Raw genomic sequence first — 19,544 nt, forward strand, 5'->3', positions numbered from 1 at the left:
GAGGTCTCTCTGAATGTGGCAGCACCGCACACAGTGGATGGTCTCCATCTCCTATAATGTGGCCAACAGTGGACTCTGGAATGTCCAGAAGCTGCGATGTTCCGGTGACATCCCAGGAACAGACCCCATTGTCAGCTCTACACCTGGTGGCATCCCCCCACCAGACCCCGTAGTCAGCTCTACACCTGGTGACATCCCCCCACCAGACCCCGTTGTCGGCTCTACACCTGGTGACATCCCCCCACCGGACACCATTGTCAGCTCTACACCTGGTGACATCCCCCCACCAGACCCCGTAGTCAGCTCTACACCTGGTGACATCCCCCCACCAGACCCCGTAGTCAGCTCTACACCTGGTAACCTCTCCCCACCAGACCCCGTAGTCAGCTCTACACCTGGTAACCTCTCCCCACCAGACCCCGTAGTCAGCTCTACACCTGGTGACATCCCACCACCAGACCCCGTTGTCAGCTCTACACCTGGTGAAATCCCCCCCACCAGACCTCATAGTCAGCTCTACACCTGGTGACATCCCCCCACCAGAACCTGTAGTCAGCTCTACACCTGGTGACATCCCACCACCAGACCCCGTTGTCGGCTCTACACCTGGTGACATCCCCCCCGCTGGACACCATTGTCAGCTCTACACCTGGTGACATCCCATCGCCAAACCGCCGTTGTCAGCTCTACACCTGGTGACATCCCACCACCAGACCCCCGTTGTCAGCTCTACACCTGATGACATCCCACCACCAGACCCCCGTTGTCAGCTCTACACCTGGTGACATCCCACCACCAGACCCCCGTTGTCAGCTCTACACCTGGTGACATCCCACCACCAGACCCCCGTTGTCAGCTCTACACCTGGTGACATCCCACCACCAGACCCTATTGTCAGCTCTACACCTGGTGACATCCCCCCACCAGACCCCCGTTGTCAGCTCTACACCTGGTGACATCCCCCCACCAGACCCCCGTTGTCAGCTCTACACCTGGTGACATCCCCCCACCAGACCCCCGTTGTCAGCTCTACACCTGGTGACATCCCCCCACCAGACCCCGTTGTCAGCTCTACACCTGGTGACATCCCCCCACCAGACCCCGTTGTCAGCTCTACACCTGGTGACATCCCACCACCAGACCCCCGTTGTCAGCTCTACACCTGGTGACATCTCACCACCAGACCCCCGTTGTCAGCTCTACACCTGGTGACATCCCTCCACCAGACCCCATTGTCAGCTCTACACCTGTGGGCATCTGATGGTTTCTGAACTGGGATCTTCTGTGTAATCCTCTCCTTTATACCTAATGCTCACACATCACCTGACAGGATCAGTGGGGGGGCCAATACTTCTGTCAACATAGTGTATAGAAGTAGAATGGAGGATATCACTTACCTTCCTGCATCAAGTATAGGGAAAGGAAAGAGGTCTCCACCCAAGCTGCAGGCATCAGACACAAGTGAGGAAGATGACAGGTAATATAATACCTTTATATGTTAATGAGACCCGCATGAACCATTATCACTAGAATGGAGGGTCCACACCAGGACTGCAGCACAGGGAAGAAATCCCAAGCTTAGCAAGAGGGTACGGTGGGAAGAGCAGAGTACCACCTCACTGCAGATGCAGACTACACACTGTATATATAACCAAGGGGACAAATAAATCTGCATGGGAGCTGCATACACAGAATGGGAGGAAAGTTTTAACATTTGCAACATTGTTTCATTTTTTTATTTTATCTTCTACAATATCCCGCGAGGAGAGCTTCTGCGTTTTCTCATCCGTAACTCGGTGTCAGATGTTTGTCCTTTCTGATCCAAGCTGCCACTTCTGAGAGGGCGTGGAAATACAAGAAGGGGAATAACAGAAATGAAATAGCCATTGGAGAAGAGGCCGATGACATAATGAAAGTGAAAATCAGCTAGCCTTCCTCTTCCTTGTTCTCTTAGCACAAGAGTTATAAACGTAAGTCAGCGACGAGTCCTCTCTCTGGGTCCCCCTACATCTCCGAATTACGTCTTTTACTAACCGCAGGTGAAAACGGCGGCTCAGATCTTCAAGGTAAGTTCAGACTGCAGGACATACATCTGCTGTATGAACCCCAAAACTTAGGGAACACCTCAAATCAATCTAATCCGCTTTTCCTATGCAATTAAATACAATCTGTTGTTCTCTGTTATCAGCCATTCCAGGCTCGGGAGGGACTGTATGTAATGTTATTTGTTGGGATGACTTATGCTCCTTTGACACTGAATGAGAACTGCCCGAGCGAACAAGCTGGTGACGTCATCTTCGGTTCGTTCGCGCTGGTGAAGCCTGGATAGACAGGCTATAGTTGGGAACCGTTCACTTCTCGTTCAGTGCTTCACATTCCCAGGTACAACACTGAGCCAGAAGGGAATGAGTTAATGAAGGTTTTTGGTCCTGCAGAAACTAAACGATGAGTGAGAAGCCAATGATTCCCATTTGTCTTTGAGTCGTTGGCTGCGTTTAGTCTGAACAATTATCATTCCATCTAAATGCATCTTTACAGGAAGTCCGAAAAGATGTGGAATTCCCCAAATTATTCCTTTATTTCACACATTGGTAGTTCTAAGATGTTCTAGAAATGTTTCCATGAAGTATCTGCAATGGATGGATATGAGATTACTTTAAAAGTATGGAGGTGTGATTATGGGTGGTCCTAGGAACTTCTTGTATCCAAACTAGAGGTGGCACAACAGGGTACTAGAGCCTCCATGCCTGCCTGTATCACATCTTGTATCCAAGCTAGAGGCGGTACAACAGGGTACTAGAGCCTCCATGCCTGCCTGTATCACATCTTGTATCCAAGCTAGAGGTGGTACACTAGGGTACTAGAGCCTCCATGCCCCCCGTATCACATCTTGTATCCAAGCTAGAGGCGGTACAACAGGGTATTAGAGCCTCCATGCCTGCCCGTATCACATCTTGTATCCAAGCTAGAGGCGGTACAACAGGGTATTAGAGCCTCCATGCCTGCCCGTATCACATCTTGTATCCAAACTAGAGGTGGTACAACAGGGTATTAGAGCCTCCATGCCCCTCGTATCACATCTTGTATCCAAGCTAGAGGTGGTACAACAGGGTATTAGAGCCTCCATGCCTGCCCGTATCACATCTTGTATCCAAGCTAAAGGGGGTACAACAGGGTACTAGAGCCTCCATGCCCCCCATATCACATCTTGTATCCAAGCTAGAGGCGGTACAACAGGGTACTAGAGCCTCGATGCCTGTCTGTATCACATCTTGTATCCAAGCTAGAGGCAGTACAACAGGGTACTAGACCCTCCATGCCCACCCGTATCACATCTTGTATCTAAGCTAGAGGTGGTACAACAGGGTACTAGAGCCTCCATGCCCACTTGTATCACATCTTGTATCTAAGCTAGCGGTAGTACAACAAGGTACTAGAGCCTCCATGCCCACCCGTATCACATCTTGTATCCAAGCTAGAGGTGGTACAACAGGGTACTAGAGCCTCCATGCCCACCCGTATCACATCTTGTATCTAAGCTAGAGGTAGTACAACAGGGTACTAGAGCCTCCATGCCCACCCGTATCACACCTTGTATCTAAGCGAGACCTGGTACAACAGGGTACTAGAGCCTCCATGCCCACCCGTATCACATCTTGTATCTAAGCTAGAGGTGGTACAACAGGGTATTAGAGCCTCCATGCCCACCCGTATCACACCTTGTATCTAAGCTAGAGGCGGTACAACAGGGTACTAGAGCCTCCATGCCTGACCGTATCACACCTTGTATCTAAGCTAGAGGCGGTACAACAGGGTATTAGAGCCTCTCTACAATAAATGATGCTTTTGCTCTGATATTGGAATCACTTACTTATAGCAATGTTACAATCACAGAGAAAGCTTCATCCATCCCACAACTTCTAGGGGGGAATGGGTGCTGACAATAAGTATGTCAGGTTGGTTCCTGCTCAGGTATCCAGTTACCTATGTTAGGCCTGTGCCCCCCGCTGTGGTTACAGACCGTAGGTTCGCACCACGTGCAAACCAGATAGGTAAACCGGGTGATAGATCCAATAAACTGCAACGGCTGTGCCTTACAATCTGACCGATTATTATTGTGCCGCAGGGTAGGAAGGGGTTAAGCAATATTTGTGATAAGCAGCACAAAATTTTACATAGTTGCAAATATAGGAAGGAACATTATATAGGAAATCATCTTTGTGCAATCAGCTGCTTTCATTTTCCTCTTTTTAGAGCTCAGAGGCCTGTCCTGTAGATAATAGTCCCGGCTTGTACCCTCACCAGGTATAAAGGTCAGCGGGGTGCAGTAAGCTGCGCCGCAGATGTTCTCCTCACGCTACACCCCTCTCAGACATGGCCATGGGTGCAGAGGCCCGACTATAGGGGATGCAGAGGTTGCAGTTGCTCCTGGGCCCCGCTGTTTAGGGACGACCCAAAGACCCCTCTGTCACGTAAGAGCCTATTTACAGGCTCCATTCGCAGTCTGCGCCGCAGATCCGCCATGAAATCCTAACAAAATCGGGTGCATTAGTTTATCTAGGACAATATCGGGCAGAGACCGGACAGACCCCATTATGGTTGACGGGGTCCATCTGTGCCGCTTCGGCCTGACATGTGCCGGATCTGGTGCCTCCATTTTTTGCCCTGTTTGGCTCTTAGGACAAAGCCAAACAACAGGAAGTGACCAATAGAGACACCCGGATTATAAGGGGCCCATGGGAGATGGGGCCCTTTTACAGATTTTGCATTAGGACCCAGAAGCTACAAGTTACCCCTCAGAAGGAAGAGGCATTTAAAAAGAACCTTCTGTGGTGAGATGCCCCGTGCTCCCATGGGAGGGCACTATGATTAACAATCTTTAATTCCGGTCTTCCCATCTACTGGACCACTCAGAATTAGCTTGTTTTATGGGGAAAGCTTAAAAGTCACTTTTCCAGGTAGGAATTAATCATTATTTTAAGTTATGGTGCTGTTTGGGCAGGTGGCAGGGAGCCGGGGTTCCGCTCCCGCGGAACGGCAATGTTAGCAAAAAGGGGCATACAGGAAATTCATGGGGCAGTCCCATGACAGAACTTTGAGTTTAGCCATCCCCGCCCCCACACATTAATAGAGCTCCTCTCTGTGGCCCCAGAAATGAATATTCTGCCTTCTGTAGCCCCAAAAGTTTATTGTTTTGTGCACAAATTAATAGCACCTCCTCTGTGGCCCCACAAATTAATTATGCTCACTCTGTAGTACCAAAAATTAATATTGTTCCCTCTGTGGCCCCACCAATTAATTATGCTCACTCTGTGTATTCCCTCTCTGGCCAGCAGCAACCTCTCCAAATCGCAGTACTGCCAGACGCATTACTGTTCCATATTGAGAACATGAGACCGGGAGAGCAGGCAGGCTACATGCTGTATAGAGTTGTGCGTCATTCACTAGTCCTATGAGTTAGGGGGGCTTGGCCAGGCATCATGCGGGATAGGCCCATATGGCCCCTGGCCAGAGGCGTAACTTGAAGCTCCCAGGCCCCGATGCAAAACTTGTAACACAGCCCCCTACTATAATGCTTTATTCATAGTACTGGGTTCCCTATATGGAGAAGAGAGGCCTTATGGGCCCCCTAAGGCTCCTGGGCCCGGGGGCAACCGGATCCCCTGCACCATCTATAGTTACGCCCCTGGCCCCATAGCAGCAGCAAGTTCTGCCACCATTGGCCACATGCCGCTGTTACCTAACAAGACAGCAGAAAGTTGTCCCAAGGGTCATTTAAAGGGCCTGAAGAGGAAGAAAAAGTCTCTAGGGAGCAAAACCCAGTCTGATTATGGGCCCCCTGTAGATCGTCTGCATTACTTTTCATAAGCATTGCTTGTTTACATGTACTAATAATGCCGCCTCCTGATGTCATACTTCTGCTTTTCTCAGGATTGTTGAGCAACGTGCAGGAAGTGAATGTGTCGTCCGCTGCTACATCTTACCTAACATATATTGTTACTACCCACTAACCATCCCTAGAAACCCTTCACATATCGGACTATGTCTATGCAGGGGATTTGGTACTGTGTAACTGCAGCGTCCCGTAGAGTGACTCGGGCCACAGGGCACAGGTTGAGGGGCTGGGAGGGTAGAGTGGTCACTTGTCACGGTGGCACTTGCCAGGCTCTCTGCCGGAGGGACACGAGCAGCCTCGGCCAGAGCAGCGCTGGGCCTCTTCTGGATACCCCTAGGAGAGGAATGGCCAATAAACATACGAACAGGAGAAAGGGTTGTCACGGGTGACGCCACCGTTCCGTTATCCACCGGAATGACCCTCAGAGGTAAATAAATAAAGGCGCCCCAGACAGTATTAAAGTACCAGTATTAAAGGTCAAGGCCTGGCAAAACTTTACTTGTAGGCACAAATTGCAAAAGACGGCTGTGCATGGAAATCAGCATATTTGAGGTCAGGAAAGAAACACAGGATGACACCAGTCCTGCAGTCTCAGTTATCTGACAGAACTCTCCAGAGCAGGATAAGGGTAGGATCACTCCATAGACACTCACATAGTACAGTATCTCTGCGCGGTGATCTAGGCCTTTTTTGGACACGCTCACTCTCAGGCCCCCTGTCCATTGCTGGGGCGGAATATCGCTACTGAGGGGAGGGGGAGGGAGCGCTGTCAGGTGTCCGAGGTGAGCCTATCTGATAGATAGGTTCACTGCGGCAATCGCAGCATGCCGCGATTTAAATCCCTCGAGTGGAGAATCGCTATGATTCTCTGCTCATGGACGCAGGCGCTGCGCTTTCCATAGTAACCCTATGGAAAGCTTTACAGAGCGTGATAAATCGCCCGCGGATCATGACCTGTGGACAGGAAACCTCAATCTCTCTCTTCCACCCTCAGAAACTGCTCCCCTCCTTCCATCACTTCACCACATGAGGGTTGAAGGTACCCCCATGTGGCTGGAACTCTGAAGACTCAGGAACCCAGAAGATGATGGGCAACAGACTCCACACTCTCTATCACTCACACTTATAAACAAAATAGATCATATGACTAGACAAATATTGATACATTTGCAGGCATCTCCCAGTCTCAAAATTAACCTCTCACTTGCTGTAGCTATGCCATACACATAACAAGAGACTAGACAGTTTGCACAGAGCATCTACAAAAGACATGACCATTATGGAGGGGCCAAAATATAGACTTCTGGCCACTGCATAACAGGAAAAGCAGAGACCAGATCAGCATGAGGATATATTACAGCAGTTTTCCGACTTCTAGAATAAAAATGTACGGAGACCAGGAAATGGTTAAAGGGGTTGTCCAGGACGTTTACTATGGCTGACCTATGTTCAGAATAAGTCGTGAGTAATCGTGCAGAGGGGGTCCGCCACTTGGGGTCCCTGACAATCTGCTGATCCCTGGACCGGCTGTCAATGTGGGCAATGCTGGAAGCAGATAGCATTGCAGGCACAGCTCACATTGACTACCATGCAATACCAACCCAGGTCACTGTAATGTTGACAGCACTATCTGCTTCCAGTGCTGTCCACACTGACGGCGGGTCTGGCAAACAGTGGATCAGCAGGGATCACAAGTGGCGGACCCCCACTGATCAATTATGGATGACCTCTCCTGAGGATAGCTCATCAGTAGTAAAGCACTCAGGCACCCCCTTAACTCCTTAATGCTGCAGGATGTACAGTTACATCATATAGGTTCGGAGTTTGTATAGAGGGGGACCAGGAGTCAATCCTGCTCCATACTATGCGGGTTGTGGCTGTTTCTCACTGCTGACACCCGCCTGCAAGAGCCGCGATCAGTGTTCAAGATGATCGTGGCTATTAACCCTTTAAATGCCATGGTCAATTCTGTCAGCAGCATTTAAATGCCCTTTTCAGAGTTTGGGGGTCCCGAATGCCCCTCCTCCCCGATATGAGATTGCAGAGTGCCGTTCGATTGCCATGGCAGCCGGGGGCCTTCTAAAAAGACCCCAGGGCTGCTATGGGGAGTAAAAAAAAAGTAAAATTCAGTTTTAAAAAATTGTATCATTTATTTAAAAAAAAAAAATTAAAAGTAATAAAAGTTGTTTTTTTTAAAATGAAAAACTTTTTCTCATATATATATAATAAATTAAAAAACAAAAACATATTTGGTATCGCTGCGCCCGTAACAGTCTGATCCAAAGTAAGAATTATTTATCGCACACGGTGAATGTCATCAGAAACAAAAATACACAACGTCAGAATTGCGCTTCGCTTTGCTGTTCACCCCGTCTGAAGGGAAAAATGTAATAAAAAGTGAATAAAAAGTCTTTTTTTTCCCCATTTTACTCCACTTAGAATTTTTCAAAGTTTTTCAGCACATTATTTGGAACATTAAATAGTACTATTAAAAAAAACAACTCGACCCGCAAAAAACAACCCCCATACAGCGACGGCGAGGGAAAATAAAGAGTTAGGATTTTTTAAAAGTGTGAACGAAAAAAAAAAAGCCATTATTACCACCCTGACCCCTTGCCAATCCAGTGCCACCACGCCAGTCCTCACCACTGTCTGTGTTTTCTTAGCAGCAGTGGGGGACCACATATTAGCCTTTTACTCTCCAGCTCAGTACAATAGAGCGATTCCAGCAACCTCATTGGTTCCGATTCACAATTCCAGCAACCTGATTGGTTGTTTGGGTTCGCTGATTCAACCTGATTGGTTGTTTGGGTTCGCTGATTCAACCTGATTGGTTGTTTGGGTTCGCTGATTCAACCTGATTGGTTGTTAGGGCCACTGTAGCCATTCACTGGTCTAACCCACGGTTTCAGCCAGTGATTGTCTGCAGTGGCCATTGGTCTATAAGAAACCTCACCGTTGCAGCCAGGTAAACACAGACAGGAGTGAGTAGGACTTACTGTGTTATCTTTAACTATTTCCTGCCCACTGTAAACTTTTTTCTAGAACTCAGAAAACCCTTTTAAGAAATGAATCAGCAGCTCTCGCTCTGGTTGGGTTTGGCTCTGCCACCTATGACATGAAGCTGAACCCACAGATACTCTACCAGCGAATTGTTGGGGTTGCCTCATTATACAAATGGGTTCCATAAAGTTAGAAAAGAACGTTTTTCTTTCCCTTAGAAACAGCGCCGCTCTTGTCCATAGGTTGTGTCTGGTATTGCAGCTCAGTTCAAAAAACAGAGTTTCTTATCTTGGATTTTCCTGGTTGTCAGATGTTTTCCTGTCCTGTTCCTTTCCCGGTGAATTATTCATATTCTGCCAATGTCATTTTTCCTTGACAGGATGAAGTCCTTGACGTGCGTCTTGCTGGCAGCCTTTGTAGCTGCGTCTGTAAATGCCTTCATTGACCCTGAACTGGATAACCACTGGAAACTATGGAAATTTACATATAGCAAAAAATATCAGCATGAGGTAAGAATGGCGTAGACGGGTCATATCATTGTCTCCATCATCATATGCATTACAGTGCCAACATGAGCAGTCGCTTGTCTGGTCTGGACAACCCCTTTAACCCTTGAAAGGGTAACCATGTACAGACAGCCTGCTTTGGGGTATTTGCCCCCATCACCCACCCAAGCTAGCAGCCTACTACACACTGATGGGGGGTAAATACCCCAAAAAGCTGTCCGTACATGGTTACCTCTTCCTTCTGGAAAAGACTCTTGACTTGTTACAAGTCTTGTTAAAAGTCTGACATTGACTTGCAGGAATGCTGCTTCCAGTAGGTGGCGCTGTAGAGGCATTGTTCCATCTCACATTTGCATATTTCCCAATGAAGAGCATGCAAGGCCTTATAAGTCTCCTTGCACCTTCTAGGTGGTCTCCGTAGGGAGAAACGATACCCTTTCTGACCTACGTCCATAGGCCTCTCACTCAGCCAAGCCAGGTCTGACATTGACTTGCAGGAATGCTGCTTTCCAATAGGTGGCGCTGCAGATGCATTGTTTTATCTTCCCCATTGGGATGGAAACAACAGATTCCGCAAGCACCACTTTCTCGTATATCCCCCCTCTGCTCCTTTGCCCCGTCTTTTCTTATACCTCCTGTGACTGGAAGATGTTTTTGGAAAATTTTGTAATAAATATAAAACAAAACTTCAAATTGTCTGTTTTTATACAGAAAGAAGATCTCACAAGGCGAATGATATGGGAAAAGAACCTGAAGTTCGTCACGTTACACAACCTTGAGCATGAGCTGGGGGTTCACTCCTACACCGTTGGCATGAACCACCTTGCAGATATGGTAGGTGTAAACCATAACATGACATTACGTGACCGGCCGGGGCCGAGGACCCGCAGGTCCCTGCTGATGGACTATTTACCAGGCAGAGGAAGCAGGATCACATCTGGAACTAATTAGGCTGAATAGTCTTTTAAATCACAGCGGGGTTGGGAGGGTGTTAAGTGGGGGGGGGGGGGGGGGGCACTGCGCCCATGTAAACATGCGCAAAAAGTACAGTAAAATGCGCACACAAAAGTGCTTCGTTCATGGTGTAAATGTGTTGCGCTGCAGCATGTGTAATTGCGCATACGCTCACGTGAGGCCGCTCATAAAGTAAGGCTCTGTGAATATTTAATTTAATGAATAGTGAGATACTCAAATGAGCATAAAGTGTAGAGTGCACAAATAATACTGTTTGACCAAATAATACCGCTAATACATGAATTAGTAATATTGTCATATAGTGACCAAATAAAATCACAACATGGTGACTGAAGAATACCCCCATACAGTCAGTGACTCAGTAATAGTGAAGTAACAAGACAACCACACAGTGCTTGAAGAATAGCATCATACGGTATTTGAATTATACCGCCATATAGTAATTGAGCAACAACACCTTACAGTAATTGAATGATACCGACATATATCGTGGTTGAATGATATGACCATCCAATAATTGAATAATACCGCCATGTAGTAAATAAATAGTACCAATATACTGTAACTAAATAATACAACCGTACAAAAATTGAGTAATATTGCCATATAGTAAATGAAGAACACCACCATACAGTAATTAAATATAGTGACTGAATAATATGACCATACAGGAATTGCATATTATTGCAATACAGTAATTGACTAGTATAATCATACAGTAATTGAATAATACCGCCATATTGTAATTTAATGTAGTAATTGAATAATATCCTCATACAGTAGTTGAATATAGTAATTGGATAATAAGACCATATGGTAATTGAATAATATTGCCATATAGTAATTGAATAATACTACTATCCCATATTCGAATGATACCACCATATACTAAAGGAATAATACCACTATACAGTAATTGAATAATGCCGCCATAAAGTAACTAACTACCACCATACAGTAACTGACTAATGCGCCATATAGTGAATAAAAAATACTGCCATACAGTTAGTGACTAATAATTGAATATCAGTGAGCAGTAATAAATAATACTGCCATATTGTAAATGAAAAAGGGAGACTGAATAACATCAGAGTTCAGGGACTCATAAAAAATGGCCACACAACAACCTCCTCCTCTTAAGGGAAGCCTGCAGCTGAGTACGAGGGGCCATATTCAATGGCGTTCACATCCAGAAGCGTGGCACAGGCCCCAGATGCCTAAACGTGGCCACTTGGCCATTTTTACCTAATATCACAACGTTTTTGCCCACAGTTCATATATTATACAATATGGTGATACAGCAAATACGGTATTCTACAAACTAATGCCCAGTTGGAGCATCGACAGCAGTGTGACCTTCTTTTCTTTCCTTAGACCAGTGAGGAGGTAGCAGCCCAGCTAACTGGCTTAGTATTACCTCCTCGTGATGACAGGAAGAGCTATCTGAGTAACACGTGGAACATTAGCAAAACTTCTAACCTGCCGGATTCTGTGGACTGGAGGGAAAAAGGATGCGTCACCGAGGTCAAAAACCAGGTACGGATATTGGGGCATCTTAACTTAGACCTGCGTCTCATACAACTGCGCGTCCATCGACCAGCGACAACTGTAATAAGAAGCTTGTGCACTCTTTGTTTTATCTGGCGGCATCTCCATGTTCCAGGTGAAAAGCCTACAGCAGCTCGGAGCTGACCAGAATTCTGAAATTGTCTTTTTCTGATGATGTTCACTGTACGGGCTAAATAATGTATTACATAGATCTGATTTTTACGGACACAGTGATACCAAATGTGTTTTTTGTTTTTGTTTTTTTTTTATTATAAATCCTGGAAATGTTTTTTTTTTGTTTGTTTTAGTACTTTTTATTTTTTTCTAATAATTAATAAAACTTTTAAAAACCCATTTTATATTTTTTAGTCCCCATAGGGGACTTGAACTTGTGATCATTTGTTTGTTCACAGAATATAATGCAATACTATAGTTAAATATTACCACGTTCTGAGAGGCATTCTACAGGCAGATAGGCAATCTGCAATAGCAGCTCTGGGGGCCTTCAGAAGGCGGCTGCCCGCAGTTGTTGTCCGATCTGCATTTCAGTCACTACCCATGTGCACACATGGGGCCATTTCCTGAGGGCCAACCTCACTTACATATCTCCAGCATGTTCAGTACCATAATCTAGGTGACAAGGCCATGGACGTCTGTTGGGGAACCCCGGATGTGCAGAGCTGCAGAGTGATGTGACTCCTTTGTAGCGGTCTCTCTAGCTCTAGTCCCTGCAGTTTTGTTCTATCAGTGATGTTGGTTCTGGAGTTGTTATGGAGCTGACCGCCTCAAACACCGTCTGCCTCCTTTTTTGTGCCGCTGTCCCTCTCTAACAGCCACAGATTCCCCAGGACACACCTCACACGGCTCTCCAGCTGACTCCTCACTCCTTTGGCAGCTCTCTCTCCCAGCACTGCAGTCTCTCTTAAGGCTTAGTACCAATGGAGTTGCCCTTCCACCTGCAGCTCTCTGTGATCTCGAGTCCTCCAGATCACCACCTGACCTTGCATACAACACTCCATAGAGAAATACACAAACTGCAGTAATGTATGACGGCCAGTAGAGGTCACCCTTCTACCATCCAGATTACATAACTACAGGAACCTCAATACAACACAAACTCAAACCTGGGCTCCCTCCTTACACATGCAGGCCCATCTGTGGCACCTTCTTCGGCATCTAATGGGCACACTGAGACAGCGCAGGTCGCACACCCCAAAGACGGCCCTGGAGATATCACTATTACATCATATTACCATCTTGCATAGAAAATGACACCCATGTTTTGCCTCCTTCCAGGGTACCTGTGGGTCCTGCTGGGCATTCAGTGCCGTCGGTGCCTTGGAGGGACAGATGAAGCTGAAGACTGGAAATCTGGTTTCCCTCAGTCCTCAGAATCTAGTAGATTGTTCTACCAAGTACGGGAATAAAGGGTGTGATGGCGGGTTTATGACCGAAGCATTCCAGTATGTTATAGATAACAATGGTATCGATTCCGACACTTCGTACCCGTATCACGCCAAGGTAAGTAGATGCCAGTATGGAATTTCCAATGTGTATAATTCCGGACCTTCGATTGGTGGGGTGAAGTCTGCGGCGGATCTGCGTTACAATTCTGGGGAGTTTGATGCAGTTTTACGTCTGGATTTACACGTGTTTTTTTCACAGTGGAAAATCTGCACCAACAAAGGGTTCGCTCACACAAGCGTATTTTTTTCGTCCGGCAGGGTATTCTTACTGTATATTACTGGCCGCTCTATTGTCAGGGTCCTCTCCAGCATGTCCCATACTGCAGTACTGGCTCTAGCCAGCAGATGGCGCCATTGTATAATGGCAGAGAGAGAAAGCCCCCTAGGAAACCCTGAATCCAAAATTGGATTGCAAAGGGTTAAACTTAATTGCCCATTGAAATCAATGAGAGCATGCATGCGTGACTTTTAACCGCGGAGCATGCATGTGCACAAATGTGTTCCAAACCCCATCGCACAAATATGCTTACGCCTGTGTGAAGCCGGCCTCAGAGCTCACCCATACAGGCGTTGACGCATTTTACTTTAGTTTTCGGCCGACGCTGGCTTCTGCCACTCCTCAATATTAATGAGGAGCGGTAAATGCCCAAAAATAGAGCAGGCATCTGTCGAAAAGCGTGCTGCTGAAAAACGCTGCGATCGCATGGGCTTGTTATACTGCAATTAGCGCAGTGCTGGAAGCGCCGCGCTATTCGCAGCACAAAGCGCCGGTGTGAGGGGGGCCTAAGGGTGCATCACACGTAGCAGATTGTTGCACTGTTCCTCACCATAATCCGCAGATATTTTGCACTGAAGATTTTTGGGCACAATCCGTACTATTTGGTGCAGATTTTTCTCTGCAGAATATTCGCACCAACGCCGTTCCGTGAGGACGTACGCTTCGGGGCTTTTTCCAGGTCACATTATCATTCTGACATCAGTGGGTATCCTTAGCAATCAGCAGAACGATGGGCTCACCACACTATAATGCAGTACTTGACACGACGCCTCTCTGATCCGTGTGGCCGTTTCCGGTACTGCAGCTCAGCTTCATTCTCTTCATGCTGAGGATAGGCCATCGGAGCCAAAAGCTTGAAAACCCCTTTACTGAGCTGTGATGGATGTGAGCGTCTAATTGAAATGTAATTACTTATGAATCTCTTTTAGGATGAAAAATGCAACTATAACCCGTCCACCCGAGCGGCCACATGTGTCAAGTACCACGAGGTGGTTCCGGGCACTGAGGACAATCTGAAGCAAACCATAGCCAACGTTGGGCCGGTGTCTGTTGCAATTGATGCCAGGCATGCCTCATTTTATTTATATAAAAGCGGTAAGCGGCTGGAGACGTAATGGACTGGATGCCCATTTGTTTCATGTTTTCCTTGTGGTTGACCATTGTGAGTTTGGAGGTTTGGTCGGACTTGTCACGAAGATGCAATAATTTTATATACTGAGTGAGATTCACTGTACAAAGAAAATAGTCGGTGTCCTAGTCGGTGTCGTAGTCGGTGTCGTAGTCGGTGTCGTAGTCGGTGTCGTAGTCGGTGTCGTAGTCGGTGTCCTAGTCGTTGTCCCAGTCGGTGTCCCAGTCGGTGTCGTAGTCGGTGTCGTAGTCGGTGTCCTAGTCGGTGTCCTAGTCGGTGTCCTAGTCGGTGTCCTAGTCGGTGTCCCAGTCGGTATCCCAGTCGATGTCCCAGTCGGTGTCGTAGTCGTTGTCCTAGTCGGTGTCCTAGTCGGTGTCCTAGTCGGTGTCCTAGTCGGTGTCCTAGTCGTTGTCCTAGTCGTTGTCCTAGTCGTTGTCCTAGTCGTTGTCGTAGTCGGTGTCCTAGTCGGTGTCCTAGTCGGTGTCGTAGTCGGTGTCCTAGTCGTTGTCCTAGTCGATGTCCTAGTCGTTGTCCTAGTCGATGTCCTAGTCGGTGTCCTAGTCGGTGTCCTTGCCCATTGGGCTGTCTCTGTATGGATGCAGTTTTGTATGTCTTGTATTTCCCTATATGTTCAAAAACTCCAAGGATGTCCGTCTTGAGACATTTTATGTAGTCTGTGGGACTCTCGGTATTAGACATCAGACTGTCTCCAACACGTTACTGCCGGAAACCCTTGTTAAACAACATGTCTTCTGCAGGCGTCTATGATGATGCCTCCTGCACTCAAGAGGTCAACCATGGAGTTCTTGCAGTCGGCTATGGAAACGATAACGGGAAAGACTACTGGCTTATAAAAAACAGGTGAGGTCTGGATTATATATGTGTATAAGGCTGGGTGCCCATAGGACGGAAATCCCGTGGAAATCTCGCAGTTTAGCCGCACCGAAAAGCTGCGAGATTTCTCCCGGAAAGCCGCAGCTTCAAAATGCCGCGGGTTTTAGAGCCGTTCCGTTGCGGCTTTCTCTCCCCATAGAAAGGAAATAAAAAATTGACCTACTGCGGCTGTCAATTCCGCGCCGCAGCCACAGTTCCGCCCAGCTTGGTCGCGATGAATTGGCCACCCCATGTGGACGAGATCCACATGGCTGGCTAATCCTGTGACTAGGAGCCGCGGGTGGATTGTCCACACAGAAATTCTGCACGGAACCCAACCTTAGGGCTCTTTCACATTGGCGGATGCGTTTTGGCACGCACTACAGAACGAGTCTGCACATTTTACTATACTTCGTGCGCATGCAGGGTATGTAAATTTGCGCACAGAACACATTCACGCCTTAAAAGACTATTTAGCCTTGGTGCACAAAGATCGAGCATGTTCTATTTTTTTTGCACGCACACAAAATCGGAAAATGTGTCTGAATCGATTGACATCAATAAGTTCTATTCTCTGCGTACTGCAGGCGTAACGTTTATGCACACAGATACATAAACACAAATACGCCCATGTGGAACCATTCTAAAGGTCCCTTAACAGGTCCTGCACACTTGCGTTTTTCTTGCGCATTTTTTTCACGCGCTGTCGCTGTCAATGGGATTTTCTATGAGATGCGTTTTTAACATTAGAAAGTCCCATTCACAATCGCGTTAAAAAAACGCAACAATATCGCAGCGTTAAAAAAACGAAAGTGGGTGTGAGCCCTTAGGGGGGATTCACATGGCTAGATTTGCGTGCGTTTTTGCCCAAATTAGAGAATAGAACCCTTTGATTTCAATAGCTCCGCTCTCACTTCCTTTTTTTGGCACACTCTATGTTTCTGGTCCCCATAGAATTCAATGGGGGGACGCTTGTGCACCCCACAGTCATCCCGAATAAGGAGACCTTAATTTAGCCATGCACAGGATCTCACTGGCTGTATGAGACTCCTGCTGTGAGAGGGGAAGGAAGAGGAGCTGCGATCCTATGGTAGAAAATTAATATGGACAGAAATTCTAGAAAGGGAAATGACCTTGATTATCATTAATAACCTGAGTGCCCATTTCCTATTTTTCTTTCTATTTTCCAGCTGGGGAGAGCGCTACGGAGCTGGCGGCTATGTCTTCATGGCAAGGAACCGGGGGAATATGTGTGGCATTGCAAGTTATCCCTCCTACCCTGAAATGTGAAATGTAGCTACTGAAGCCACACGAGGGGCCGAGGCTTCATGAACACGCGTTGTATCATATTGCTTCTGCCTTGGTCGGACTCATGTGCAAATAAAGAAGAGGGGATTTGGATCCTATGTAGTGGTGGCTAATTGCTATGATACATGTGATCTGTGCAATGAATGTCAGTACTGCCCCCCCCCCCCAATATTTCAATTCTAAATCCTGAGATGTTTTAAAGTTTACCGGAGATTTTACCAAGTTTTCTAAAATACCTTAGGCTCTGCTGCTGTTTGCACTCTGTTTCATGTCTATGAATTCTGATTTTCAGGTGATCTTCCCCATTTTCTGTTGCTGCATTGCACAGTCTATGGTCCAATCAGCAGAGGGTGTGGTTGGGGGGGGGGGGGGTGTCAGTATTTGAATGCTAGCCCCTTTGCTCTCCCAGAACAATTCAGGTATTATGGTCAAATGGTGAGTAAAGCTAATATAATGTGTGTACACACAGACACGCCCTACCCCAGAAGATGCAGAGATTGTAGAGATCATGATCACAGTGTTTGCAGATCTGTTAGCCTGCAGCCTCTGAGTTCAGGGAAGCTGCCTGTAAAGATAGCTCATCCCCCTGTTGCTATGGAAATGTTCCTGTGTCCTTGTTAATAATAAGCTCTGTACCTAACAACCAGGGTGAATTGCAGAAAAACTGGAAGGGAGACCCCTAGTGGCAGCCACTTCAAACATGATTTACATAATTTAAGTATATAAGAGAAGCTAGTAGATGAGCAGAAGTTGTCTGAAAAGTTATTGCCCCTTTAAGCCTTGTTCTTTTCTGACTAGGAGAGTTCCTTTTATGCAAATTAGCATAAGCTCCACCATCGAGGGTGGTATGATAGGGTACATTAATCTGCTTTCAGTAATCTAAGGTCCTTTGAAGAGAAATTCCAACCAATGTGCAAACATAACAGATAAAACAGATGCACTATTTTCCCTTTTCTGCATCCCAGAACGCTGAATGTAGAACTACTGACCCGGCGGTGGTGCTTTTTAATGTTTTACCAGGTTGAACAATTGATTATACCAACTTGTATTGTATGTTGTGCCATAACATAAGCATACCCACTTAAAGGGCAAGTCCAGCCTTTAGCACTCAAATGCATCAAAAATTGGGAAAAAAGTATATTTATGAATAGTTTTGATTAAAAATCTCCTGCCGTTTTGTATACGGCTCCTGTACAGACCTATGCGTCTCAATGGTTAGAGTTCAGTTGTAGTCTGTGACCATGGAGACATACAGGTCTGCACAGGAGCTGTATACACAAAAAAGGATATCTTTTAATCAAGGCAGTTTCTAAATCTGAGTCATGTTTTATCCTTGGAACAAGAAAAAAAAAGTGGTCGCAGAGCCGGATGACGCCCAAGTTTCTCAAAATCTGTCTAGCTGTGCTGGAACTCATTCCTTAGCTGTGAATGGCTTGGAAAACTTGAGTGACTACTTATGGGACAATTGAAATGGTGGCCATATTGGTTGTCAGACACTTTTTTCAGGTAACTTTGATCATTGAGGACGACTCCGTTCTTCATTTGACTTCTACCTCAAAAGCATCAGCATGTTCATTACCAATAGAGAAAGTAGGGAGCCTCATTAGCAACCAATCACAGTTCAGCTCTCATGGCCCAGGTAAGGGACTGAAAGTTTAGTTCTGATTGATTGCTTTGAGAATTTTGATAATTGAGGCCCTATTAAAACTGTAGTGTGTTCCCGTCATGTAGAATATTAGTAGCCATGTCTGAAGACACTGATGCATTATACCCACGCATACACATCTGTCTAGATTCCAGTTTGTTCTACCAATGCTAAAAAATGTTTTTGCAGCGACGGATGATTAAAACGATGTGCAATCCTGTATCTAAGTGTTACGTCATCATTTAAGGCTGATTTAATAAAGTATATATATCACATGGGTGTCTACCGGGGCCATTACTAACTTCTGCAAACATCTGGGGCACAATGAGGGTGGCAGCTGGGTGAATTAATCATCTAACGGGGATGTTTTTGACCATGTGGTTGCAGTCGACTGTGGCAATCACCGGGGCACTGGGGGAAAGACTCAAGACTTCTGTCATTGGTGCCTACTTTAAAGTTGTATCTACAGTATACAAATGGAACATGTGACCCGTTCCGAGGATCTTCAGAGTTTGATAGGTGGCATCTGCATGGTAAGTTTAATATTTTGAATAGCTTACCACCATTATGGCAGGGACACGGCTATCTACTCTGTCACCCAATCACTAATCTCAGTTTAGTTGCAGTGTGGCCTCCACCAAATCCCTCCAAGAGGTGAAAGATAGCTAAGACAGTAGTAGGGAGCACCCAGGTTGTACTTGGCATCGCTCATGTATGTATGCCAGTCAACCAGTCTCGTATATCTCCGCCATACTCTGGTTACCAGCTGTGACTTACAGCACAGAAATCTCCAAATATTGCTCAGTCAGCCGGTGTTCTCACCCTACAGCTCATATATGCCCTCACACAGCTCCCAACTTTTGAGCAATGAGAAAGGGGAAAACTCTTGCAGCACGTGTAGCATGCAGCATAATTTTA

At 46.5% G+C, this 19,544-nt stretch overlaps 1 protein-coding gene across 1 annotated transcript; it reads left to right on the plus strand.

The window, feature by feature from the left end:
* Positions 1-1,925: 1,925 nt before the first annotated feature.
* LOC136633448 (cathepsin S-like) lies at positions 1,926-18,848 on the plus strand. Its single transcript, XM_066609194.1, has 8 exons — positions 1,926-2,066; positions 9,279-9,408; positions 10,117-10,239; positions 11,755-11,916; positions 13,225-13,449; positions 14,601-14,766; positions 15,559-15,661; positions 16,864-18,848. Exons 2-8 carry the CDS (start codon positions 9,280-9,282, stop codon positions 16,961-16,963), a joined length of 1,008 nt encoding a protein of 335 aa, XP_066465291.1. The 5' UTR covers positions 1,926-2,066; position 9,279; the 3' UTR covers positions 16,964-18,848.
* The last annotated feature ends 696 nt before the right edge of the window (positions 18,849-19,544 follow it).

This window comes from Eleutherodactylus coqui, chromosome 6 (assembly GCF_035609145.1).
Source record: "Eleutherodactylus coqui strain aEleCoq1 chromosome 6, aEleCoq1.hap1, whole genome shotgun sequence".
Lineage (NCBI taxonomy): Eukaryota > Metazoa > Chordata > Amphibia > Anura > Eleutherodactylidae > Eleutherodactylus > Eleutherodactylus coqui.

Coding starts and splice junctions, on each gene's coding strand:
- LOC136633448 (XM_066609194.1), top strand. CDS start 9,280: ATGAAGTCCTTGACGTGCGTCTTGCTGGCAGCCTTTGTAGCTGCGTCT. Junction 9,409..10,116: donor GCAAAAAATATCAGCATGAG/GTAAGAATGGCG, acceptor GTTTTTATACAG/AAAGAAGATCTCACAAGGCG. Junction 13,450..14,600: donor CGTACCCGTATCACGCCAAG/GTAAGTAGATGC, acceptor AATCTCTTTTAG/GATGAAAAATGCAACTATAA.